We start from the raw sequence: 27,693 nt of genomic DNA, 5'->3' as shown, positions 1-27,693 counted from the left end.
GCAGCACTAATATAGAGATTTTATTTAAATTGTATTGAATTTTTACAGCACATTGCATTTTTGTCACAACGCAACTGCACAGTTTGGATTTTTGGCCACATCATGTCACTTACACCCACAACAGCTCTGAAAGGAGTATTTAATGAACACATCTGAGCCAAGAGCCCAGAGTCTCTCTCCAAGGCCATGCAGTTTGTTCACTGATGGGACAGTCCCTCAAAACAGCCACACTAAGTAGACAGATACAGTCTCCCCAAATGTTACCAATCTTACTCCCCTTGAAAACAGGCAGAGTGAAGTGCAATGAAAGTCAAGTTAATTAAAAAGCCACTCACAACTGGCAGTAAATTTTAATGATTGATAAAATGCTTAAAATAATTTTATGTATCAGAAACAAGGAATAGCTTGTTACTTTTTCAATGATCTCAGGAATTTTGCAGACACAAAATATCCATTATTCAGCTCCATTTAAATGAAAAAAAAGTTCCGCTAGGCTGACCTAAATACGCCAAAACTTTTTAGGTTACATCTATGGCAAGTACAAAAGAACCACAGATGCTTCTCTGTAGGACTGAAAAGGTCAGGGAAATAATGATTCTTGTTCTAAATGCAGATCCTAGTTATTTTGGAATGAAATGCTGTTTTCTAGAAAGCAACATGAAAGTAGCAGTGAGAAAGATGACTACCATCATTTTAAAACAGGATAAGCCTAAATGTAATTTACCATTTATATGTCAACAAATTAAGGAAAATGTATAAAGTCCTAGTGGTTTCATTATAGGCCAAGGAGACTGTATCTGTCCCACCCACAGTACATGGCTATATCACTGTATCTTTTGGTTAAGTGCCACTGGTACATATTAAGATGAAAAAAAAAAAAAACAACAAAATAAAAGTTTTAAAAAACCAACAACGTTTGGTCCAAATGGACACATGTTCTCTCCTGATTTTGGTATCAAGGCTTTATTCTCTTCTGTTTGGGTTCCATTGTTAAGTGCACAGAAATAGACAGCAGCATTTGTACTGAAACCCTCACATACCAAACAGCATATGCTAGGAGGTAAAAACCAAACGCTAAATTCTACCCTCAAGGTGTCAAGTGTTCAGGATAAGAAGCAATGTGACCCAGAGGAGGCAGCAGCCAAGGGAAAGACAACATGGGGGAAACGGGCAATGGAACAACAACGAAAACCTTTGTTTTATTTTCATGCCAGGAGAGGATCAAGGTGTAGCTCCTGTGTTAGCACCAGGACAACTAGGAAAAGTCAGGCGCAAAGGGTAGGGCACAATCAGCAGATGTTTCACAAGGATAATTTTTACTTTTCCCTTCTCATTCTTCACAGTGCGTAACTCAAGAGCTGCCACTGTGTAACAGAGACGACTGACTTCACAGCTCAAAATAACTCAATCAGCAGAGTTTTCCTCTGCTCCCAAAAATGGCTCGCTCCCTAGAACTGTCCCCCTAAACTGAATATTCACCAACGCTGGCTGATGAGCCAACTGAAAAATACATTGAAACCTCCACTTGCTGAACCAGTCTTCAAACCAAACTCCACAGAAAGACAGTACTAATGCAACTAGAGGGAGTGCCTCTAAAGACTGAGCCTTCATGCACAGACACAGAGCACAGAGGTACAGGATATAGTTCATCTCAAATAGGACAGGAATTCCTATCTTGTATACTATAATCTGCTTTTGTCAAGGTGGAGGAGAGACGGGTCTGGTTATCACTTGGAGTTTGGTTATACGTATGCCATTCTATTGCTGTTTGGGGCACTTTGCACCAGGTAACATCTATGCAATCATCATCTTGTGACCTCCAGGAGAAAGAGGCTGGAGTCACCAACTCAACATTAAGCTTCCAGACCCTGGGTCTGGGTTAGGACCATTACCCCAAGGTGAGGGTCTCACCAGTAGAGGACCTCCTGCCAAATTGCAATTCCTCTGCTCCAGTTTCATGATACCAAGGAGGATTTCTCAAGATGGTATCTCTGAGCTCTGTGATTTCATGAGCCACACCAACGAACCTTCCAAACTACAACTGAAGCAGATCCTCCCTTCAAACCTGCTAAAGTTGGACAGGTTGTCTCCCCGGCATTCAGCTGGAAGCTGTAGCAATGGGTTTCTTCAGCTGTTGGCTCATGAGTTCCCTGGCACGAGAGACTTGAATGTGTTCGTAACAGGAGTTACAGACGAGAACTGGGTCATAGAGTTGCTGATCAGGAATGGGCAGCTTCAGGTGGCAGCATCCAGCACAAAATACATTCCCACAATTTCTGCCAAAGCACGAAGAGGGAAGAGTTCATCAGAAATGCCAATATACTAGCCAGGCAGGGTGACTCACACCAGTAATCCCTGCACTTTGCTAGGCTGAAGCAGTAGAATTGCTTGAGGCCAGGAGTTTGAGACTTGCCTGAGCAACATAGCAAGACCTCATCACTAATAAAAAAAAATTAATTAATATTAAGAAATGCCAATATACTGAGAATGAGTGATACTAAATGAAAAGTTGGGGACAAACAAAAATAGTTTCTATAAAGAGGTATCCACTTCCAAACGGATTCCATTTAGTTCTATACATATGTATTGCACTGTTTTTGTTTTTGTTTTTGTTTTTGAGACAGAGTCTTGCTCTGTTGCCAGGATGGAGTGCAGTGGTGTGATCTCAGCTCACTGCAATCTCCAACTCCCTGGTTCAAGTTGTTCTCCTGCCTCAGCCTCCAGAGTAGCTGGGATTACAGGCACACGCCACCACACCCAGCTAATTTTTATATTTTTAGTGGAGACAGGTTTCACCATGTTGGCCAGGATGGTCTTGATCTCCTGACCTTGTGATCCGCCTGCCTCAGCCTCCCAAAGTGCTGGGATTACAGGCGTGAGCCACTGCGCCCAGCCTGCACTGTTTTTTAAGTCATACTAAATCATACAAAACATCTTACCTGCAATGGTGTCTTCGTTTGGCCAACCAGAATTCACAGTCACAGTTATAGCAGTGTGATGCCATATGGTCTGGAACCCAGCGAGTCACCTAATAGAAGGCACAAGGAAAAATTCCTGGTCCTTGCTGACAGACTGGAAGAGCAACACTGCAACAAGGAAAGCATCCCAGGAGAAAGTGACAAGGCTTATCTTCATAACTGGCTACCACTTGCCTACCAGGTTGACACTCCACTGGGAGACAGCTCAGTCTACAGCATGTTATTCATCTCTGGGAAGTATGACGACTCACTGGCTCACATAAGTACCCACCACATATGTGCCTAAACATACCTCAGTCTCTTTCTTATCAACAGGTTCCCAGCTTGCTTCTGAAAGGCAGTCTTCACTGTGATCAGAGCCAAAATCCTCAGTATCGCTGCCATCTGACTCCTTCAAACATGTCTGATGAAAAGGCAAAGACAACAACATTATCTTCATCATCATTAACGCTTGGTGTTTACCATGTGTCAGACACTGTGCTAAGTGCATTACATACATGAACTTATTTCTCATGACAGTCTTACAACGTATACTACTAATATCCCCATTTTACAAATAAGAAAATGAAGCCACAGAGAAAGTTAAGAGCTGATATGTGGTAAAACTGGGATTTGAACCTAGTATTGTGGCTTCAGACTTATACTCTTACCAATATGCTACATTACAACATAGAAACACTCTCTTGTTACGTTCTAAACCAGGGGTTGGCAAGCTACGGCCCACAGGCCAAACTAGCCCACTGCCTGTTTTTGTAAATCAGGTTTTGTTGGAACACAGCTGCATTCATTCATTTACATACTGTCTATGGCTGCTTTTTGTTTTGTTTTTGAGACAAGGTCTCGCTCTTTTGCCCAGGCTGGAATGCAGCGGCATGATCACGGCTCACTGTAGCCTCAACATCCTGGGTTCAAGAGATCCTCTGACCTCAGCCTCCCAAGTAGTTGGGACCACAAGCATCCGCCACCATGTCCAGCTAATTTTTTTGTAATTCCTGTAGAGATGGGGTTTTACCATGTTGCCTAGGCTGGTCTCAAACTCCTTGGCTCAAGCGATCCACCCACCTCAGCCTCACAAAGTCCTAAGACTACAGGCATGACCCACTGTGCCTGGCCTATGGCTGCTTTTGCACAACAGCAGAGCTGAGTAGTTGCAACATAGACTGTATGGCCCACAAAACCTAAAATAGTTATTATTTGGCCCTTTACAAAAAAAAAAGGTTTGTTGATTACTGTTTAAAGCACCAGAGAAGTGAGAAGCAGGCAAGTGGGGAGCACCTTAACAGAAGAAAGGAAAGTGTCTGAAAATGGCAAGATACCATGGGGAGGAAGCTGGCTCCTAGAAGCTCCCCAAGGACTATGGTGCCAGAACCTGAGGCTGCCCAACACTGCACAGCCTACATAGTCTTCATCTCTCACCTGGATTATTCCAAAATGACCTTACCAGCCTCCCAATCTGGGTCTCAACTGACTCATTAAAATTGTACACTGTTGCAAGAGTACAAGAGTCATTTTCTTAAAGTACAACTCTGATCATATTATGCACTGGCCTAAAATTTTATTGCCTTAAGGGTAAAATCCAAACAAGAAGGGCACTCAAGCTGACCCTTCTAATCTCCACCTACTTCTCCAATGTCAGCTCCCACCACCCTATCTGTCTCTTACAGCCCCAGTGTAAGTGTGTATGCATGCATGTACACATATACACTCGCATGTCCCATCCTTTTAAGCCATATCATTGGAGTACCTATTGCCACGATGCTTCTGCAAATGGTGTTTCCTTTTCACTGTCTACCTAGCTAAATATCACACATTCTTCAGCACTCAGCTCAAGCATTACCTTCTCAAGAAAGCCTTCCTTGACATTTCACTCCATTCCAGCCCTCTAACACCCGATGCCTCCTCAATCATAGCACTTAAAAACATCATTCTAATTGCTTACTTGTTTTTCATCCTATAGTCCAGGCACCTAACTCAGTGGCACACAGCAAGTACCCAACGAATAAATGCTGAATGGAGGGAAGGCTGGATGAACAGACTAAATAATGGGTGTATGGCAGTTGGTGACTACTTACAAAATCATCCTCATAGTCCATGGGAGGCTCTGCTGGAGGGGCACAGCAGTGACGGATATCCAGCCTCATCTGAAGCTCACGCACCTGTCGACGTAGCTGCTCTACCTCTTGCTTGTACCCTGCTTCGATTTGCCGTAACCTATGCTGGATCACATCCGTGGGAAAGGGGAGTCCATCATCATCCAAATAGAGAGGAGGCACTGGAGAAGGACAGGTCAGTGGAACAGGCTTTGTGCTAGAGACTTGCTTTGGGTGACTGGACAACCACATCCGGTTCTTTCCTCCTGGGCCAGTACAATGTCCATTGGAATGACTAGAACAGACAGGTGACTTCATACCTTCTCTCTGAGCCCACTGGCCCCCAAAGCAGGGCCCCATGGCCCGCATCTGCTTACTGTTTGGCCTCTTGCTACAACAGCCATAGGAAAGCAGCCGCCGAGGGGTGGCCTCCCCACTTGGGAATGAAGTCACCATCCCTTGGAAGCTGTCCCAGTTGGACCCTAGAAAAGAGAACTCACTAATCTGGCTCTGAGAAATTGGCTTCCGGACCAATTCCAATGGCATTTTCCCAAAGCGAGGATTTTCCAATAACTGCCCATTCCTATTATTTCCTCTTTTACCAATGTCTTCCTCCCCATGAGTCAGATCTGGCACAGAACTCGGTTGCTCCTGGTGGAAGATACTTGCCACAGACCCTGAGGGATCTTGGTTGAGGAAGTCAGCCCTTGGGCCTAGAGGAGTTTGGCAGGCAGCACTTGGTGGGTTGCAAAGGGTGCTGAGGCTGTGATCGAGAACACATTTGTAGGGCACACCTAGCATGGAGTCTGGCTGGGCCTGTTGGGGCGCACCTGTAGGAGAGTCCTGGGAAGACTCAGGAAAATTACAAACTCCATCACACTTGTTAGAAATGACCTTGGAGAGTGCACTGACAGCTTCTGTTTCAGGACAATGTTCAGGTGGCTCCCCTGTGCCATCTAAAGTCCTACCCACCTCATTCTGGGCAGAAGGGTTGGGAGCTGGTCCCTTAGTCTCTTCCAGGACTTTGATCTCAGGATCAGAGGTGTTGCTCTTCATTTCCCGAGGCACTGTGGTATTAAGCAATTTGTAACTTGGAGAACAGTTTTTGTGACTCTTGAAAGGTTTATTGCTCAAGTAGTCTTTCTGGCTGCTGGGCAGAGGAGGAGGAAGACCCACTTCTCCCACAGTCTGCTGAGGACCTCCTACCCCAGAGTCCACAAAGGTTGTCTCTGATCCCTCAGGATTGCTGTGCCAGGGCTCCAGGCCTACCCTGACCTCCTGACAGTGGTTATTCAGGTTAGGGTCACTGGATGTACGAGTCAGGGGGCTGCTTGTGTCACAGGCAGAAAGAAGATCATCCATGGATCTGGTTTTAGGTAATCTGGAATGACAAATATAACACCTCCGGGTCAGGAGATGGGCACTTGCAATACAATATATGGAGCTGAATCAGTGGAGCAATATCAAAGCCAGAGTTTAGAAAAAATGACACTTAAGAACACTTAAGTTTAACAATAATGACCCTTAAGATCACAAATAACCAATGTTCACTGAAAGTTTACTCTGTAAAAAAAGTGTAAGACATGGACCCTGTCCTCCGGAACCCAAAAATCTATCCTCAGCTTTTGTCAGCACTCAACCTACCAGTCTCCCTGGGCAATCTCAACCACTACAATGGTTTCAGCTGCCTTCTATGCCAATGCCTTCTGAATCTACTGTTCCAGCCAGGACTACACCCGAGACTCAAACCCAATATCTCACTGCCTCCATCACAATAAAACAGAAAGAAGATGGGTTTTGGAGCTAGAACATATTGGCTCTGACACTAATTAGCTATATGACTACAAATAAGTAAATTAACTTCCCAGATACTTGGTCTCTCCCTTTATACAATGATGATAATAAATCATACCTTGTAGAGATGCTACGAGAATTCAAAATATAGGCAACCAACCACAAACATAATAACCACAAACTTTATTAAGACAACACAACTCCCTCAGCACTGCTCTTTATAACCACTTAGCAGCGGTGTGCTCCTCTGATTCCCAAGGCCCCATGGAAACTTCCCCTGGTATATAGCACTCAGAGTTCTAGAGGCATTCATATATACCAGACGGGTTAAGGGACATTTTCAAGAATGGCCATCCTGATTATTAATGCAGTTCAAAGTCCTTAGAGCAATGAAAACTTGAGGGAAATTCACCAGAGAAACAGTAGAGACTTCACTGGCCTCCTATTTTTAGATGGCTCAGTCAGTTCAGCCCATGCGGAAAAATCCCCCAAAGGCAGAGTTACAACGCAGCTTATTTTAAGTAATTGATTTTTGAACCTTAAAATAAATGTTTTATACATATTTGATATAACTTTTATGACCAATTTTGATTTTTTTTTAATGGTATGAAATTCCAGGAAGGCAAAAACAGTCGTTATAATTAGAGTTCCTGGAGTCCCATAGGCAGGGCTCAAATCCCAATTTAACAACATCTTTGCTGTGTGACTTTAACTTCTCTAAGCCTCAGATCCCTCATCTATGGAATAAAGGTTAAAGTACCTAGCTCTTAAAGCTATTATGAAGATTAAACAAAAGAATCCACATCAAAGCACATTGCTCAGTACTTCCTAAACACATTATTGCACATCATTGTTTACTTGTTTAACTCCCTCTGCTGAAGTGTGCTGATGGCAGGACTCTGTCTTATTTGAATCCCCAGCACCTAGCACACTACCAGGGGCAAATGACTTGAGAAATGAATGAATGAGCTCAAAATACCACATCAACTTTCCACTGCTAGGTGCCAATTGAATGTGTGATATACATCAGGCATCTTGGTGGATCTTCTTAGACATCCAGACAACCAGGGTCCACCCAAGACCTAATGCATAAGAACGGCCAAGAGTGAGGCCCAGTGATCTGTATTCTTTTAAGTGCCACAGCTGACTTCTTTCTTTTCATTTTATTATGGAAACTTTCAAGCATACAAAAGAAGTAAAGAATATGCCGGGCACAGTGGCTCACTCCCGTAATCTCAACACTTTGGGAGGTCAAGGCAGGCAGATCTCTTGAGGCCAGGAGTTCAAGACCAGCCTGGCCAACATGGTGAAATCCCATCTCTACTAAAAAAAAAAAACTAGCTGGGCGTCGTGGTGCACACCTGTAAACCCAGCTCCTACTTGGGAGGCTGAGACATGAGAATCGCTTGAGCCTGGGAGGCAAGAGGCAGAGGTTGCAGTGAGCCGAGATCGCACCACTACATTCCAGCCTGGGTGACACAGCAAGACTGTCTCAAACAACAACAACAAATAGAAGCCTATAATTAACTCCGATGTGTTCTTCGTCCCAATTCAAATAACTGCCATCCTCCACAACTCATTCTATGTGTACCAAAGGTTAATCAGCAATGTTGACAGAGATAATAATACCTGAGTTTAGAACAAGGAGAGAGAGCTCATCCAGCTAGGTGGTCAAGGAAGGCTACACAGAGAGGGTAGGATTTGAGATGGGTATAGAAGAATGTGTTTATGACTTTAATGGAAGGATAAGAAAAAAGACAGTAGGACATTTTTGATCTAGGGAAAGGTAGAATCAAAGGTAAGTCAGGTCAGTTGTTACAGAGACCATTCCCTTTAAAATCTTTATACCAGTTATTTCTCCAAATCCACTCTCCATCTTGAGCTGCCTACAACACACCTCCTTCTTTGCTGTCAACTAATATTTCAATCCCAATTTCCCTGTATCTCCGCTTTCTCCCCAAACTGGCTTGTCTTCTCGACTTTTCAATGTCTATTAGCGGTACTAATATTCTCCTACTTTCTAAGCTCAGATACTTGGGACCCAAAGTACTTTTCACTTCTACTCTTCAACTTTCAATCAATTCTGTAGCCTGCCAATGGTTCTCTATAGTGCTTCTAAATTTAATCCTTCCTCTTTGCCAGGGACTCTTCCCCTCATACCTAAACTACTACAGCAGTGCTGGCTGGTCTCTGTGCCTCCAGCTACCCTGTACTCACTGATTAGGTCTCCAAGGATCCCACTGTCAGAAGATCACAGTGACTTCCTATAGTGACTTCCTATTGACAACTGAATCAAAATAAACTCTTTACTGTAATGTTTAAAGCCTTCAATGCCCTCAATGACCTGTCTTATATTTCTTTCTATTCCTTAAAATAGCCCCTTCTCAACCCCTGCCAGCCACAGAAGTTCTTTTTTAAAAAAAAAACTACCTCTCACCCAGGCGTAGTGGCTCACTCCTATAATCCCAGCACTTTGGGAGGCCAAGGTGAGCAGATCACTTGAGGTCAGGAGTTCGAGATCACCTTGACCAACATGGTGAAATCCCGTATTAAAAATATAAAAATTAGCCCAGCTACTATTACTAATACAAAATTAGTAATCCCAGCTACTCAGGAGGCTGAGGCAGGAGAATCAGTTGAACACGGTGGGCGGAGGTTGCAGTGAGCTGAGAAGATCATGTGACCGCACTCCAGCCTGGGCAATGGAGCAAGACTCCATTTCAAAAAAAAACCCTACCTCTCATGTATCTACTTCCTTTGGACCCCTCTCCACTAACCTTGTTACTAAGCTCACAACTACCTTTATTTCATTCATTTGTCCAGTTTTTTTTTTTTTTTTTTTTAATAGAGATGTGGTTTCACCATGTTAGCCAGGATGGTCTTGATCTCCTGACCTTGTGATCCGCCCGCCTTGGCCTCCCAAAGTGCTGAGATTACAAGCATGAGCTACCACACCCAGCCGTTTGTCCAGTTTTAAGTAAATTTTTGAGTAAATTTATTTAAATTTACTTATGTGCCAGATTCTAAGCCAGATACAGAGAACACAAACAGACCCACAGTTCTTGTCTGGTCCTTCATGAAAATTTCCTGAGTAAAACAGCCACCAAATGACCCTTTTAAAACACACATCATTTCTCTAAAGCTTTGAACTACACACTTTTTTTTTTTTTTTTGAGATAAGGTCTCGCTCTATCACCCAGGCTGGAGTGCCATAGCACAATCACAGCTCACTGCAGCCTCGACCTCCTGGGCGCAAACCATCCTCCTGCCTCAGCCCGCCAAGTAGCTGGGATCACGGCGCACGCCACCATGCCTGGCTAATTTTTGTATTTTTTGTAGAGGTGGAGTTTTGCCACGTTGTCCAGGCTGGTCTCAAACTCCTGGGCTCAAGCAACCTGTGCACCTTGGCCTCCCAAAGTACTGGGATTACAGGCATAAGCCACTGCGCCCAGCCTAAACTACACACATTCTTATCTGCTTAGATGCTGGCTTAGAATTGTTCTCTAGTTGGCCGGGTGCAGTGGCTCACACCTGTAATCCCAGCACTTTGAGAGGCCGAGGCGGGTAGATCATGAGGTCAAGAGATTGAGACCATCCTGGCCAACATGGTGAAACCCTGTCTCTACTAAAAATACGAAAAATGAGGGTGTGGTGGCGGATGCCTGCAGTCCCAGCTACCCTGGAGGCTAAGGCAGGAGAATCACTTGAACCCAGGAGGTGGAGGTTGCAGTGAGCCAAGATTGCGTAACTGCACTGCAGCCTGGTGACAGAGTGAGACTCCATCACACACACACACAAAAAAGGAATTGTTCTCTAGTTGCTCTGTGTCTTACCTTAGAGCTTAAAATTATCTTGAAAGTAGAACCAATATCTTCTATTTATTTGGTGAAGCCCACAAAACCTAGTACAGTAATAGGCAACTTGTAGGTATTAAAGAAACATTTGTTGAATTGATAAGTCAGATACTAAGTTAATGAAATGATTATTAAATGAGTCACAGAGCTTATTCAAAATTTGATTAAAAGTTATGACCCCTCTCCCAGGAAAAGTAAACCTATGAACCTATAGCCAAATTCTGCATAGTTTGGGGAAGGAAAAAAAATCACTGAATTCCTGAAACCTATCATGGTCCCCTCACAATGACTTAGTTCAAAAGACCCTCAAACCAGTAATTTGGGATGCTGGGTTTTTTGTTTTCCTTTATAATACTCAATCAATAACATATGTCATATTTTAAAAACTTTTAGCCAGGATGGGCATGGTAGCTCACACCTGTAATTCCAGTGTTTTGGGAGGCCAAGGCAGGAAGATCACTCAAGGCCAGGAGTTTAAGACTAACATGGGCAACAGACCCTGTCTCTACAAAAAATAAAAATTGGCACGTGCCTAATGAGCTAATTAGCTACCTGGGAGGCTGAAACATAAGGATTACTTGAGCTCAGGAGTTTGAGGTTACAGTAAGCTATAATTGTGCCACTGTACTCCAACGTGAGTGACAGAACAAGACCCTGTCTCTTAAAAAAAAAAAAAAGCTCTCAGCCAATAAGCAAATATCAAAATTTGAGAGAGAGATATATATCCTTTGAGCATAGTATTTTCATTTATCTGGCAAAAATACTAGCACAAATGCAAAAATATGCATACAAAGTAACCCTACTGGCCAGGCGCAGGAGCTCACACATGTAATCTCAACACTTTGGGAGGCCGAGGTGGGTGGGTAACTTGAGGTCAGGAGTTTGAGACCAGTATGACCAACATAGTAAAACCCCGTCTCTACTACAAATACAAAAATTAGCCGGGCATGGTGGCGCATGCCTGTAATCCCAGCTACTCGGGAGGCTGGGGCAGGGGAATCACTTGAACCTAGGAGGTAGAGGTTGCAATGAGCTGAGATTGTGCTACTGAAGTCCAGCCTGGGCAACAGAGCGCAACTCTGTCTTTAAAAAAACAAAACAAAACAAAACAAAACTACAAAGTAACCCTACTAAACTATGTACTTAAAAATGGTGTGGATGGTAAATAGCATGTGTATTTCACAATTTTTTTTTTTTTTTTGAGACACAGTCTCGCTCTGTTGTCCAGGTTGGAGTGCAGTGGTGCAATCTTGGCTCACCGCAATCTCCGCCCCTCAGATTCAAGCGACTTTCATGCCTCAGCCTCCCAAGTAGCTGGGATTACAGGTGCCTGCCACCATGCCCGGCTAATTTTTGTATTTTTAGTAGAGACAGGGTTTCACCATGTTGGCCAGGCTGGCCTTGAACTCCTGACCTCAAGTGATCTGCCTGCCTCGACCTCCCAAAATGCTGGGATTACAGGCGTGAGTCACCATGCCCAGCCTGTATTTTACAATTTTTTAAAAAGTTACACATACAAGGATGTTCACAAAAGCACTCCCTGTAATGATTAAAAAAAAAATGGAAATTACCTAAATGATGAATAGGAATCTGGTTATATAAATTGTGGACTACTCTGAAGCCAATAAAAACAAGAAAAGAAATTTAGATGTGCTGTTATGAGAAGACAATCTAATACAAAGTGGGAAAAACAAGTTGCAGAATATGCAAAAAAGTAAAAAGGGTATGTAAAAATATTCTGATTTTATTTATAAAAATGTTTCCATATGAGAGCATGAGTGTGGATTTACCTATGTAGAGATAAACATCTGGAAAGACACATAACAAATGTTAATAGTGGACACCTGTGGGGACAAGGATCCTAAGGGATTTTCTACTTTTATACTGACTATTTTTTTAAAAACAAGAAACAGGTACTACTCTCATAATTTAACCAACACCATCTCACTTCCCCCCAAAACATTCAGCCAGAAGATAACTAATTTTATGTCTCCCTTTTAAATTCTAGCCTTTTTCTGACGGAGTAATATAAGGCCATCCCCCTGCTGGGAACCCATTTCCCTGAGAGTCAGATGTTTCTAGAAGCTAATGCTGGACACAACAAAGGTTGCTACTAATATAGCAAGCTCTCCGTGCCCTGTACCAGTGAACAAAAATCAAGACCATTCTCACAAACCTTCCTAAAACAGTCCTTTCTGTTTTGTTCTCTCCCCTGCTTGGGTATATCATACAGGGTGATAGCAGCTCCTTCAGGAAAAAAAGTAGCCAACCTTATCTTCAGAGGACCTTGAAAATACACAGAGTGCACTCCAGGCTGGCTACAAGTCTTGGCCAAGCTTTTCCTGCAAATGACTCAAGAAGTTGCTTTTAAATACCTCAGAAAGAGGCCGGGCACGGTGGCTCACACCTATAATCCCAGCACTTTGGGAGGCCGGGGCAGGTGGATCATCTGAGGTCAGGAGTTCGAGACCAGCCTGGCCAACATGGTGAAACCCCGCCTCTATTGAAAATACAAAAATTCGCTGGGTGTGGTGGTCGGCGCCTGTAATCCCAGCTACTCGGAAGGCTGAGGCAGGAGAATCGTTTGAACCCGGGAAATGGAGGTTGCAGTGAGTTGAGATTGCACCACTGCACTCCAGCCTGGGCGACAAAGCTAGATTCCGTCTCAAAAAAAAAGAAAGAAAGATAGAGAACATTTAGATGAGATGGGAAACAGTTATTGCTTTCCTAGTGGAGAGAGGAGAAAGGAAGAAGGGCTTTTCTTACCTGTCCAGAGAGCGGCCAGAGAACTCCTGGCTCTGGGCCACTGGGGAAAGGTAAAGATCCATGTTTTCCTCCCCAAGTGTGCATGGAGATGATGCTGGCAGATAAACAGCCGTCCAGAGGTGCAGGGCCCGGACATGACAAACAGGATGCAGGACCTAGGGAAGCAGCCCAATACTAGTGCTTTGTTAAGAGTCTCTGGTCCCTTTTCTTTCCCTAAGCCCTTGACTCTACATTTTCCCTACTGATTCAGCTCCTTCTCCCTATAGGTTTCTAAATAGCACCTATAGGAAAAGGGCTGAGACTCACCATGTCTGAGCTGGGTGTGTAGAGGAAGTTATGAAAGTTTTTATTGCCAGCTCGAAGGAGCGCCCACACAGAGCAGGTCCGCTTGTAGATGTTGCGCTTCTCTCGCTCACAGGGGTTGTTGGCCAGGAAGGTGCCATAGAGGCAGGAGTATGTGTGTTGCACCAGTTTTACCTAGAAGGCAGAAAGAGCTTGCACCTGGGGGCCTCGGGCTGTCATTCCCCCCATCCCTCTTGTCACAGGGTTTAGGACTTACCAGGAATGCTTCATTAAATTCAAACAGGCAGGGGAACTGCTTAAGCAACTGATGAACAGAATCAAGCCACTGGAGGAACACAGGGCATTGTTCGTTTTGGTCCTCCACATTCTCTTGGTGGCCACAGCGATCTCCAAACTTGTGCCCAAAATCCAGCCAGTCAGACTCCACTAACACTTGGAAGCCCTGCAAAAAAAGAAACTATTCAAACATAGGGCCTCTCTGGAAACGCTGATGTGCTGCTCTCCCGGGAACTGCCCAAAGCAGGGAGCTGGCAGCTTCAAAGAAAACTAGGACTGGACCTAGAAGAGGACTAAAAGCCACCCATTTTCCAAAGCTTTGGGAGTTGAAAAAAAAGGAAAAAAAAAAGAGCCACCAATGTCCTCTACTGAAAGATTCCTAGGACAGATCCAGAGGGCTCAACACCTTCCCTCCTCCCACATTCCCTCTGGTCTTCCCACCCAATTCCTCTCAATACCTCCAACGTCCTGTAATATGGGTCCAGTAATATTTTGGCCAGGGCTACGATCTGCGGTGTGCGGTCCCAGCCATCGGAGCAGTGTACCAGCACAGGCCGGCCTTCCCGGTCTACTGTATTTGCCACCAGCACAGCTGCTTTTAGCATTACCGACAAGTGCTGCAGCCATTTGGTACTCTCCAATGCCGACAACCAGCTACACAAGAGCAGAAATCAAGTCGGTCACAAAGGGAGCTGAGGCCACAACAGTCTCTCCTCCATCCACAGCCAGCCCTACCCAACAAAGTCCCCAGTGAGAACTGAAACAAAGAGGTACAACCCAGGGCCTTTTGGACAAGAGGTATCTAGCAGGAAGGTCGGGAAGACAGGACCTGCAGCAGATAAGAGCTTATGAGGCTCAAAAGAGGAACTGGGAAGCATCACATGCGCACTCAGCCATTTTCTCTCCCCAGTTCTCTGTGTTCTTTGAGTAGAACAACTGATCCAAACTAAAGGAATTCAATGTCCTGTGACCACGCCAAAGTGTTGGCTGAGAAGTGGAAGGGTTCTTGGAACTAGCCCATGGCACCCAACTCCACCCAGGCCCTCAGGTCTCCTGCTCTCCGAACTTCTCATCTCCCCATCTAATCTTCCAAGAATAAGAGGTACTGGGTAAGGAATGAGACTGGAAGGAATCCGAGCAGGGAACACCTACTTGCTAGGATCCGGCATCTGGCTACACACAGCCCGGAGGTACTGAAAGCTGTTCCGGATGGCATGGATGTTGGCCATTCCCATGAACACGACCTCACAGTTGGGATAGTACTCTGTAGACATGACAGGAGAGTGGGACGTAAAAGCACGTCCTTGGCTGGGTGCGGTGGCTCACGCCTGTAATCCCAACACTTTGGGAGGCCAAAGCAGGTGGATCACCTGAGGTCAGGAGTTCGAGAACAGCCTGACTAACACAGTGAAACCCTGTCTCTACTAAAAATACAAAAATGAGCTGGGCATAGTGGTGGACACCTGTAATCCCAGCTACTTGGGAGGCTGAGGCAGGAGAATTGCTTGAACCTGGGAGACGGAGGTTACAGTGAGCCGAGATCGCGCCACTACACTCCAGCCTGGGTGACAGAGTGAGACTCCGTCTCAAAAAAAAAAAAAAAAAGCACGTCCTGGAAACAGGCATCCAGGACAAGAGTGGTCCCTGGTGGGCAAAGCTTCCCTGGCCAGGCAGAGCACTCCAGTATGGGAACTAAATACAGTTTTGAAATCTGAATCACACTTGTATCTCTGGAGACTCAGGTGCCATATACTAATAATAGTAACAGTAATGACAGATGATAGTAGTACTTAGAAAGACAATATATGCTAAATTCTCAATAAATAGTAGCTGCTCTGCAGCAATACTTTTATATATACAACTTTTCTTTTTTGAGACAGGGTCTCATGGTCACTCAGGCTACAGTACAGTGGCATGATATCAGCTCACTGCACCCTCTGCCTCTTCAAGCGATTCTCATGCCTCAGTCACCTGAGTGGCTGGGATGGGACCACAGGAGTGCACCACCATGCCCAGCTAATGGTTTGTATTTTTGATAGAGGCGGGGTTTCACCATGTTGCCCAGGCTGGTCTCGAACTCCTGAGCTCAAGTCATCCGCCTGCCTCTGCCTCCCAAAGTGCTAGGATTACAGGTGTGAGCCACTGGGCACAGCCTACATAGGCAACTTCTAACCATCCCAACAATTTTGCAAAGTTTGTAACACCCCCTTCTTGTAAAACTGAAAATAAAGCTTGGACAGATTAAGCAACTTCAGCATAGTCATAGTCATAGCCATAGCTAGTAGGTAGCAAAGTTATGATTCCAAGCCAGGTTTGTTTGGGTTCCTTCCACTATACAAACGGCCCCCAACCCCCTCCTCACCAAAGCCACCCACAGCACAGGCTGGTTACAGACACCAGGATAAGAGCAATACCTTCGCATTCACAGCCTCCACCCTTGGCCCGGTTGGCCACTGCTGCTGTGTAGGATCGCGCATCCAGGATCAGCAGCTTCTGGGGGGCTGCTGTGCTCTCCACTCCAGAGCATGCAGTCAGAGAGGAATCTAAACACATAGCAGCAAGGAGCCCCTGAGTCAGCCAGCCACCCAGCCTTCTGCTGGCCCTCTGGCACTCCCTCTCAGAAGGCAGAACATGCAACTACAGACCCCTCACACTCCACAGCTTCTGACAAGGCAGGGACCCCAGCACCCCGTGTGCAATCATCTTCCCAGACTCTCACTGAGGACTCCCTGGGAGCCAATCAAGTCTAGGAGGGGGCCTGCTCCCTGGGGGGTTAGCATCATCCACACCTTACCAAAGTCTGCATCACACGCCTCGCTGGTATCATTATTCCCGGTGCTGAGGGAGCCCCCAGTGGCCCTTGTCCCCGGGTCCAGGGCACAAGCTTTAGCGATGGACGTGACCAGATACTCATCATCAGCATTGCGCCAGCCCCACCAGCTGATCTCTGGCTGGCTGCAGCGGGCAATGGCAGCCCCATTGCGCAAGTGTCTGACAAAACAGAAGAAACCGTAATGCCCTTGGCATTCGAAGCCTCCAGAGGCCTACCTCAGGGGGTCAGACCAAAGTCTCTAGAGCCAGCAGGGGCTACCCACTCATCCAGGCCATAACAGCAACCAAAAGCCCCAGCATCTCTAGCAGGCTTCACAGTTTACAAAGCACCATCACACATATTTTCTCAAATGGGCTCTGTACGCCCAAAGTGACCTTGACTCATCAAATATGCACAGCAACTGCTCCAGGTACAGACACCCAGCAGGAGAACAAGGCCTGGCTGAGCCAAGAACAGGAACAATTCCAAACTTCAGGGTTACTTCCTGTCTCACTCTATTTTAGCTACAATATTCTAGTGCAGAGATCAGCAAACATTTTCAGTAAAAAGTCAGACAACAAATTTTTGGCTTTGTGGGTCACAACCAGTTTCTGTCATGTATTTCTTCTTTGTTTTTTAAAAAATAGCCCTTTAAAAATGTAAAAACCATTCACAGCTTACAAGCCGTTTTATATAATAGACTATGAGCCAGATTTTGTCTGCAGGCCAGTTTGCCAACTCGTGTACCAATGTTTACACACACACACATACACACATACACACTCTTTCTCTCTCTCTCTCTCTCTCTAAAAAAAGGGGAGGAATGAATAAACTCCCTAACAGCCTTATTCTTAGGAGAAAAAACTAAGATAGTTTTTGTTTTAAAATTATTTTATACTTCCCCATAGTGTCAATTCCCAGTCAACCAGGTTACCCAAAACCTCCAATACTGACTCTTTCCTTGTTGCGTAAGAAATGGCCTCCCTACTTCCCGGCCCCACTGCCTCACCTATACACAACCACGGGGATCCGCTTCCAGGAGCGGAAGGAAGCCACATTCTCCAGCTCTTTGTCAGTGATCCACACAGGAACCAGCAGCTTCTGGGGGTAACTGGGGCACAATCTGAAAAGAGACCAGGTGGGGGTCACCGCACTGGGTCTAAAACATGTGACGACAGGATCCCTGGGGATGGCCTTGTGGGAAGAGAAACCAGAAGCCTTCCTCCCTCACAGACTCAGAAGCTGTGCCCACCACGCTTTATCCAAACACGGAAGCCGTTTGGTGTGGAAGGAGTTTTGGTCCCCAACCCTCTCACTTGTAGTTGCTGTTGATGTGTGAGACTCTCCAGACGTTCTGCAGGTCAAAGCCCATCCTTGCAAGCTCCGCCTCCTGCCGACAACGTATGTGCTCACCTGCAACAGAGCCCCCATGATGGTTAGCTTCCCAGAGCACCGATGTGCAGGAGTGGAGGAGGGATGAGAACCAAGGGGTAAGAAGCAGCCTCCCAAAGAAAATAGACTGGCCTCACCTGGCTGACATAGGTGAGTGTGCTGGTCCTCCTCAGTCAGCCCCAGGCACCAGGCATGGTAGGCAAAGGCAAAGAGGTCCTCAGGCTTGGCAGGTCTTGCTGTGGCTCGGCTTAGCCGTGAGAGCCACTCTTGGCACTGCTTGAAAGTGGAGAAGTGACACCTGCCAGGCAAGAAGCCACAGGCCTGGGTGAGGCAAAGTGCAGTTGTGCCATGGAGCTATCAGGGTCAAAAACACAGCCACAGGAAGGCTGTGAAGAGAGGCTGCAAAGCAAGAGGTAAAGTAGTGGGGACCCGGGGTGGGGGAATGAGGGACACTGACCAACACCCAACAGAAGTTGTCTCTCGTGATAATTCTCTTCCCAGGAACTCCTGTGTTTGAGGCATACTTATCCTCTCGAATGGGGCCCTACTGTTTCTTGTGTCAAATCTAAATGCTACCACATGGCCCTGAAAGTCTGCACTCCTTGTCCCTACCCTAATGGACCAGTGTTATCTCCCATGACTCCCTAACTCAAACCTTCTGCTTCAGGCTGGAAGTCCTGCTCACATCCTTCCCATCTCCTTGGTTTATCTTCTGCTTGATAATGTCTCCTCTCTGCCTAGCCACATCCTACTGATGCTTTGAAGATAGTTTCGGTCTCACCTCTTCCTTGAAGACTTCCCAGCCTACTCTATTCCAGAAACTCCTTCCTCTCTTGATTCTTAATGTGCTTGGAATATATATATATATATATATATATACACACCTTTTTTTTTTTTTTTTTTTGAGAGAGGGTCTTGCTCTTGCTCTGTCGCCCAGGCTGGAGTGTAGTGGCGCAATCACAGCTCCCTGCAGCCTTGACCTCCTGAGCTCAGGCAATCCTCCCAACTCAGTCCCCTGAGTAGTTGAGACCATAATTGTGCAATAACTTTTTAAATTCTTCGTAGGGACAGGGTCTCTCTATGTTGCCCAGACTGATTCTTGAACTCCTGGGCTCAAGCGATCCTCCTGCCTCAGCCTCCCAAAGTACTGGGATTACAGGTATGTGCCACTGTGCCTGGCCTGCTTGGAGTACTAAGCACCACATTTTCCCATAGCATTGCCACATGTTAGGTCTTCCAGCAGCTAGAGTTTAGCCTCCTTGAGGGAAAGAGCAATGTGAATGTTCCTCTGAATGCCCCACAGACCTGAGCACATGGTAGGCTCTAAAGTGGGTATCCTTTTAATAAACCTTGGAGTCATCCCAGATTCCTCTTTCTTTCATTTCAAATCTGTCAGCAAATCTTGTCATCTCCACCTTCAAAATACACCCAGAACCTGACTGCTTCTCACTGCTTTGGCTGCTACCACCTCAGACAGGCCGCCATGATCTCTCATCTGGGCAACTGCAATAGCTTCCTAACTAGCCTCCCAGTTTTTGCTTTTGCTCTTGCCCCCATTCTTTCATCTAGTCTCAATAGAGCAGCCAGCGTGATTCTGTGAAACATTAATCAGATCACATCACGCCTTTGCTCAAAATCCTCCAGTGGTTTTTCAGTTCCCTCAAAGTAAAAGCCAGTCTTCATGACAAAATGTCTGACACCCCGCTTTGTTCTCAGATCTTGTAACCCACTACTCTCACCCACAGGCACTCTACTCCAACCACACCAGCCTCCCTGCCAGTCTTCCAATATGCAGGCACACACCCACCTCAGGGCCTTTGCACTTGCCACTCTCTCTCTCCGGCACATTCTTCCCCCAAATACCCACATGGCCACTTTCTTCAAGTCTTGACTCAACTGCCACCTTTTTGGTGCAGCTTCTCTGATCACTTTCGTTTTGTTTTTTTGAGACAGGGTCTCACTCTGTCACCCAGGCCAGAGTGCAGTACTGTCATCACAGTTCACTGCAGCCTCAACTTCTCAGGCTCAAGAGGTCCTCCCATCTCAGCCTCTTGAGTAGCTGGGACTTCAGGCACACATCACCACACCTGGCTAATTTTTTATATTTTCAGTAGAGATGGGGTCTCGCCATGTTGCCCAAGCTGATCTTGAACTCCTAAGCTGAAGCAATCTTCCCACGCATCACCACACCTGGCTAATTTTTTCTATTTTTAGTAGAGACAGGGTCTCACTATGTTGCCCAGGCTGATCTTGAACTCCTAAGCTGAAGCGATCTTTCCACCTTGGTCACCCGAAGTGCTGGGATTACAGGCGTGAACCACCGTGCCCAGCCTAATTGTTTTACAATCTTCACCCTCATAGCACTCCATATTCCCTTTCACTGCTTTATTTTTTTTCCTTTACATTTACTATCATTTCACAAATTTTACTTATTACTTACGGTTGGTATCTCTTCGTTGGGATGTAAGCTCTCTGAGAAGGGAAAATTTTGTCTATTTGTTCCCTGCTATATCCCCAGGGCTTAAAACAGTCTGGCATTGAGTAGGGTACTCAATACATGTATATCAAACGAATAAATAAATAAACCAACAATAATGGGAATGCTCTGTGCCAGATACTGTCCTCGGTGCTTTCATACACATACACATTATCTCACTTAATCCTTACGATGACTCCATGAACCAAGCATTACCCCCATTTTTTCAGGTCAAGATACTATGGGTCAGTACACTGACCTCCCAACCCAGAACATGGTCTTCACCTTTTCTTCCAACTGGGGAAAGTGAGGCAGGATCTTTCCTCTCTCGCACCAGAGAAACCCTGCAGCACAGAGATCTGGACAAAACGAGGGCCAGGGGACCTGAGTGAGGCCCCGTTGTTCTCACCTCACCACTTTGGAGTCCTTGCAGGAAATGTGCAACTGGAACATATCACGGCTCTCCACACTGTCAATCATCCGGAGGGGGACCTTTAGAGGAAGGGCAAACTGAAGCTCAGACTCCCCACTGGGTATCACTCCTTACCCTCACCCTAGCCTAGGCACTGATGTATCAATAGCAGGAAGGAAACCAACATTTACTGAGGGTCTGTTAAGCACCTGGTAACTGTACGGAGTCCTCTGCATATGTGATCCCAATTAACAATCCCAATAACCCTGCACGGCAGGTGTTTTCAGCCCATATTATTGAGGAGAAAAATCAAGCCTCAGTTAGGTGACTTGACCAAGGTCACCCAGCTGGTCAGTGGCAACACAGGAAAAGAGCCCAGGTTTGTCTGACTCCAAAGCCTGTGTTCTTCCAACAATGCCACTGTGCTCCTTAGAAGGGCCAGTAATAGAATAATGGAAAGAGAGAAGAAGAGAAAGGAGAACGAGCCAGAAACAGAGCTATAGCTAGGAAAATGAGGCAGGAAAACATGAGGTCAGAGAGAAAGAGAAGGGATCCCCAAGTTTTTTTTTTTTTTTGAGATGTAGTCTCACTCTGTCACTCAAGCTGGATAGCAGTGGCACAATTTCGGTTCACTGCAACCTTCACCTCCCGGTTCAAGAGATTCCCGCACCTCAGCCTCCCGGGTAGGTGGGATTACAGGTGTGTACCACCAAGTCCGGCTAATTTTTGTATTGTTAGTAGAAATAGAGTTTCACCATGTTGGCCAGGCTGGTCTCAAACTTCTGACCTCAAGTGAACTGCCCACCTTGGCCTCCCAAAGTGCTGGGATTACAGGCGTGAACCACTGCGCCCGGCCTCCAACTTTTTTAACGACATGATCAAGGAGAGCTTTGGAACAATCCCACCTTGTTCCACCAGGCTAGAACCTCATAGGGATTCTAGCTTAGGGGTAGAAGAACAATACAGAAACTCACGTTGATGACAGAGTCCTTGAATTTGATATGCAGCCGGTAGTTGGAGATGGCAATGAGGGCATCGGCTGCCCGGCCCAGGAACTCTACTCCCTCACCCTGCAGCACTGTGAAGGGGACCTGTCAAGGGGCAGAGAAACCTTCAGTCCAAAGTGAGTGACCACCTTATCTTCCTCTACAGCCCCTGATCTGTGGGATCGCCTCTGGAAAAGGCGGACCAAGGCCGGAGAGGAGAGTTCTCTCCACAGTAACAGCACCAGGCAACAGCTGTACAGGAAAGCTCCCTTTCCTTCCCCGGGGTCAAAGGCTCCAGGATACACAGACAAACCCTCCTCCTCCAGAGACCAGGGAACAGGAAGCCAGAGCTCTGGTACCAGATCCCCTTGAGGATTTTTGGGAGAAGGGAGGGTGTTTTTTAACTAGGCAGGGAGCTGCATCTACCCTGGCCCCCAAATCCTCCTTACCTGAAGATTCTCCTCCTCCTTCACTAGTTCCTTGGGGGGGAACAGATCCTTGGCTTGGATGTACTCCAGGCTGGGGGGCCCCTCCTCACCCTGTAGGAAGGCCACAGTCCTAAGTCACCAAGCTCCACTTAGCCCATCAGGCTCATTCTGCTTACCTCCCCACCAAGAAATCCACAGATAACCACAAACACACCTCTAAAGGTTCTGGTCACCAGAGAAGGGAAAAGAGATCTGACTTGGCTGGACACAGGGAAGGGTGAAATGGAGAGAGTATCAGCCTATTATGCGTAAGGAAAGAGTGAGGCCCCAGGAGGAATTGGGAATCTGTACTCTTCAAAGAGAGACTGTCCTACAGAACCAACATTTCAAAAATGGAGGAGAGAAAACTAAGGAAAAGAAAGACTATTTTCCTTAGACTCGTGTAAGGGTAAGGCAGGAGTGGGGATGGGAAAGTGCTGTCCTGAGGAAAAGGAGCCAGGTGTGGCAGCTAGTTTTAGAGAGGAGGGAAATCAGGCGCCTACAGCCACTGAAGCTTCTATCTGGTGGGTGAAGGAGACAAAGAGGAGTGGGTGGGGGGATTCAGTCCCACGCCTCTAGAGGGCCTTCACCGATGCTTTCAAAAGGAAGACGTGTTTGGGAGCTGGGCTTATCTTCTTGTTAGACCCACACTGCTGACAAGTCCCCATTACCTGCCAAGTAACCTGCCCTGCCTGCTAATCAGAGGGGAATTCCTGAGGAATACCCACAGCAAGCAGAAGGAACTCCCCTCCCAACCACCAGGGAGGGGACCTGAGGGGATCCACGCGCCTGGGAGGAGCCAGGAGACCCAAGGACAGCCAGGAGAGAGAGAGAGGAGGCCTGGCAGACACCCACGGGGAAGGTGGGGGGGACAGCTGAGAGGACAGATGGGGGAAGCTGGGAAGGAGCATCAGCCAGAGCGGGAGGAGGGGAGGACCGGGAATGATGCAGAGGTACGGAACCCTGCAGAGACAGGGAAGATGGAAAAGAGAGGCTGTCTGGGGGACAGTCAAGGAGAAAAGGCTGGCATGTCAGGTGAGGGATGGAGTGGTGGAAGAGGGAAGGGACTGGAGCCCCGAGCCAGCTCACAGACATCCTGTGCTCCCCGACCAGCTCCCTAACATCCCATTCAGCCTACTGGCCACATCCCACATCTCCAAGCAAGGATTCAGCGGGTGGGACCAAGATGGAGAGGCGGAGGTAAAGAGATGTACCCCTGCAGGGCGGGGCCTAGAGATCTGCAGTCAAGGGCAGCGGCTGCGGGGCCAGGATGGACCACAGAATTTCCATTCCTGGCCTTCGACCATCTCCGGCACCCAAAGATAGAAGCAAGTCCAAGAAATAAACGGGTTAACCCACCTTCCCCGCCCCAAACGTTCGGAGCCGGGCCGGGGGCCTCGGAAGGGGGATGGGCTGAAATCGAAGACTGACCCAGGGCGGGGCTGCGGGTGCCTCCTAGGCCCCCAAAGGCAGGGTGGGCACTTACGAAGCAGCTAAGCATGGAGCAGGAGACGCGGGCGGTCAGGCTCATGGTCGCGGGCGGTCTGGGCGAGCGTACATGTCCCCGGAGCCGCTGCGCTGCCCGCCAGCCCCGAGCGCCGGCCGCATCCCGGCTGCGGGGCTCGCCAGGTGCAGCCGCGGCGGCCAAGAGGGTAGGGCGCTGGTGGCGGGGCCTCCGTGCGGCTCCCGCGCGCCTCTCCCCTACTCTCCACAATGGAGCGGGCCCAGCTCCGCCCTCCCGCACGAGCGCAGAAGGGAGGGGAGCCAGGCGCGAGGAGAGCCCGGGACCGCGGCGGGAAGGCGGAGGCAGGGGCGGGGCGGCTCCGTGGGCCCCGCCCACAAGTCCAGCCTCCTCCCTCCCCGCTGACCCTGGGCCTCGTAGGAGGGCGTACCCTACTCCAGGGACCTTTAGGAGCTTTCAGGAACATGGGTTACGGGACCGCCCACATCTTCTCATTTCCCTTCTTCCCAGGTGAGCCACCCCGTGCCCTCTTACAAAACCATCCCCACGCCCTCCCCTCCTAAGCTCCCCAGACGCCTGCTCTGGATCCCAAGGTGGAGCTCACCTGCCCGCTACCCATTTGCTTCCTCCTTTCCCTCCAAAACCACTACCCACCATGCCCCTGCCCATCAGGGTCCTTCAATCCTGTGACTTCGTTAAACCCTTCTTTCCCCTTAGAATGGTGCCAGGTTAGTCATTCCACGCTCCTGGAAAGGGAAATGAGCTTTTTATCCAACACCCCTACCCAACCCTAGTCCTTCAGCTCCATCTCTCCCTTGTTTCACATTCTGATCTCTGCGTAATAAAGTCCTTGGAGGAGAAGGGATTTCTCAGTCTAGGAAAGAGAAGAGCTAGAAGTACGGACCACAGAAGGTATACAAAAAAATGAAACTTGAAACCCAGGAGCAGCGGAGTAGAGAGTTGGGTAGAGGGCCAAGGGGAGCAGGAATAAGGGGCTCAAAATGTCACCAAGAGTCACAGAGGGAGCTGACTGGAACCCCAAACTTCCTGCACCTGGTAACTTTCAGACACCAGGGCTTTTGTCTTGTTTGGGGGAGAAGGGAGTAATAAAAGAAAACCTGACATTTTATTAAGCACCTACAATGAACTCGCAAGTTTCTAACATTATCTCACTAAAACCTTTCAACCCCCAAGAAGTAAACCTTATCTTGTCTTACTGGTGAGACTCAAGCTTAGAGAGAAAGTATGTAATTTACCTAAGTGGTGGTGCTAGGATTTGAAATTAGATGAAGCTGACTCTGAAGCCCATGCTCTTTTCAGGGTAGCCCAGAAGAGAAAAAGAGGAGCTATCTGTCGGTGGGGGCCAAACCCAGCAGGCTTTCTGAGAAGAGACTGAACCAATAGTGCACACACCAAATCCACATGTCTATGGAAGGAAGGGAGGGAAGGAGAAAATCCTCTCATCTACTGAATTCTTTAACCTGCCCCTAAGCACAAGGGACACCTAAAAGAAACTGAAGAGATACCACCAGGTTAAGGGCCTGGTCTGGGCCAGGGCCTGCAGCTCTCTAGGCCTTTCCCATCTCACTGCCTCCTCCTAGCTCTCAGGAGTTAAGGGCTTCCCTGGACTTGGGGTGAGAGAAGGGCCGTTACAGTTAATGCAAAATTAATAGGATCATTGTAAACCACCTCTGGTGATATTCTGGGCACCCTGGAAGATGCTATCCTGCTAGATATTCAGTCAGCTGTCATCTGTAGTGGCTTAACAGCAGCACCCTGGAACTGGAGAAGCCCCACAGTTTTGGTGGAGTCACTCCTGATATAGCATCCACAGTATTCAAAGGACCCACCAGAAGTCCAAGGATCTTGAGATAAAGAAGGCCTGGCTTTTCAGACCAGAACACAGAGATTCTACCGGGCACCCAAGAAAAGCAAGAAGAGGGCTGTTATGAAGGGTTAATAGAGCCAGTGGTGGGTAGGGAGTATGAGGAAAGTATGGGGCATAGCACATGCAGAAAGTGATTTCTAGAAGCTTCCAGTCCTAGTGTTGTATTCTGGCTGATGTTGTGTAATCTAAAGAAACCCTAATTTATCTCCAGGGCAGATGAACCTGTTTAGGAGCTGAACAGGGTAGCCTGGAGCTCAAGGTCTAGGAGAGGTGGGGCAGCTTCACAGAGAAAGACACAAGGATTACAGAAAACACAATGGCCTGAGGAAAGACAGGGTACTCACCATTCTACCGTGGCAAGGGTCCTGGCTGCCTGCTTCTCACTGTAAGGAGACAGGAAACATAAAAGTAAAGGGCCCCATTAACACTACCATAGAATCAACAAATACCACACATCTACCCCTGACCTTCTCTACAACTCTTATTCTTCTCCCTCGCAGAGACTCCAGTCTCTCCGTAAGTCACCATGCCAGAGAGAGGCAATGGGAGCTACATGGGGAGAAAGCAACAAGTGATCCTGCAGGGCATGAAGTCAGCCACGAAGTTCTGGAGCAGGAATGAGTGTCATCCAAGATTATTCGGCAGAATTCAGGAGTCCTGATTCCCAGACGCAGAGGGAGAACACTTCTTTGTGGGGGAGCAGAACTGCCAACTCTGAAGAGACACAGGCTGCCCAACTGGGGCTCATTTTGGGCCCTGAATCTTTGGGTGAAGTGGCAGTAGCGGAAGGAGCATGAGTCCACAGGAATGTTTTGCCAGTTTCTGAGTCTGGGAGTAGTACCCACCTGACCTGTTTACTGGGGGCAGAGTCCAGAGTGGGACAAGAGGGAGGGGACCACAACCTGTGATCAGAGGGCAGCAGGGCTGCACAGGTCCTGCTGAGTATATTTGACACCAAGTGGGGTGGAGGTTATGGAGAGGAGGCCACACAACAGGGACAGAATCAGGCCAATCCAGGCCTTGGAGTCAGCAGCTGTCCAATGAGCCCAAGTAACAGGGATTTCAGGATGGGGCCTCCTAGGCTCACTTAGCGAGCCAGGCCCAGGTTTCACTGACACTTTCCTTCATGCCTGCTATCCTCGGGCAGTGCAGCAGAGCCCTACGGGAGGCTGCGGGGATAAAAGCCTCCATCTGTGGTCCTGCCCACCTCCCTGTTCACAGTATCCTCTTCCCTAGGCCATTCTCCCTCATGGGGAAACCCGCAAGAGACAAGCCAGAGGTGCTGCCTCACCGCCCACTGGCAGCAGCCCCAGGGAACGAAGGGAGGGAAGGAGGGACAAGGATCAGGCCTGGGAGGCCCAGGGTTTTCAGACCTAGGGGATCTGGTCCCGGAGGGCGGGCCAGGTTGGCAGGGGAGCCCAGGTGCCCAGGTTCTAGGGGCGGAGCCTAAAGACTGGGAGGCGGAGCCCCAAATGACAGAAGGCGGGACTCAGGAAAGCCGGTGGGGACCAGGGCGGGGCCGGGCAGGACGCGGTCGTTGCGGTTCCCAGGCTCGCAGTGCAGGGGGCACGGTGACTCACCCAGGCGGTGTCCGCCCGACCCTCTGAGGCCGCGCTCTTGCCACTTCCGTCTCCCGCAGCTGCTGAGGCCGCGCAGTCCCGACCCCACCACGGTGCCCCTCTCCTGAACCAATCATATCCCTAGCCTGTACCCGCCCTGGCCAATGGCCACGCCAAG

At 47.8% G+C, this 27,693-nt stretch overlaps 1 protein-coding gene across 2 annotated transcripts; it reads right to left on the bottom strand.

The window, feature by feature from the left end:
- On the bottom strand, window positions 1–27,625 carry MTMR4 (myotubularin related protein 4). Of its 2 annotated transcripts, XM_011979197.1 has the most exons (19): window positions 27,537–27,625; window positions 26,301–26,339; window positions 22,589–22,678; window positions 22,128–22,244; window positions 21,151–21,233; window positions 18,403–18,563; window positions 18,190–18,286; window positions 17,883–17,996; window positions 16,856–17,052; window positions 16,476–16,604; window positions 15,214–15,325; window positions 14,520–14,715; window positions 14,042–14,227; window positions 13,789–13,959; window positions 13,483–13,637; window positions 5,051–6,449; window positions 3,271–3,381; window positions 2,940–3,028; window positions 1–2,276 (listed from the first exon to the last, which is right to left on the bottom strand). In XM_011979197.1, exons 2-19 carry the CDS (start codon window positions 26,301–26,303, stop codon window positions 2,099–2,101), a joined length of 3,588 nt encoding a protein of 1,195 aa, XP_011834587.1. In that variant the 5' UTR covers window positions 26,304–26,339; window positions 27,537–27,625; the 3' UTR covers window positions 1–2,098. The 2 variants fall into 2 exon arrangements, with proteins under 2 accessions (XP_011834587.1, XP_011834586.1); XM_011979196.1 differs by lacking the exons at window positions 26,301–26,339; window positions 27,537–27,625 and adding an exon at window positions 24,093–24,347 and having other exon boundaries at window positions 5–2,276.
- Between the last annotated feature and the right edge of the window lie 68 nt (window positions 27,626–27,693).

The sequence above is a fragment of the Mandrillus leucophaeus genome, unplaced genomic scaffold (assembly GCF_000951045.1).
Source record: "Mandrillus leucophaeus isolate KB7577 unplaced genomic scaffold, Mleu.le_1.0 Scaffold20, whole genome shotgun sequence".
Lineage (NCBI taxonomy): Eukaryota > Metazoa > Chordata > Mammalia > Primates > Cercopithecidae > Mandrillus > Mandrillus leucophaeus.
This window is presented reverse-complemented; position numbering and strand designations above follow the sequence as displayed.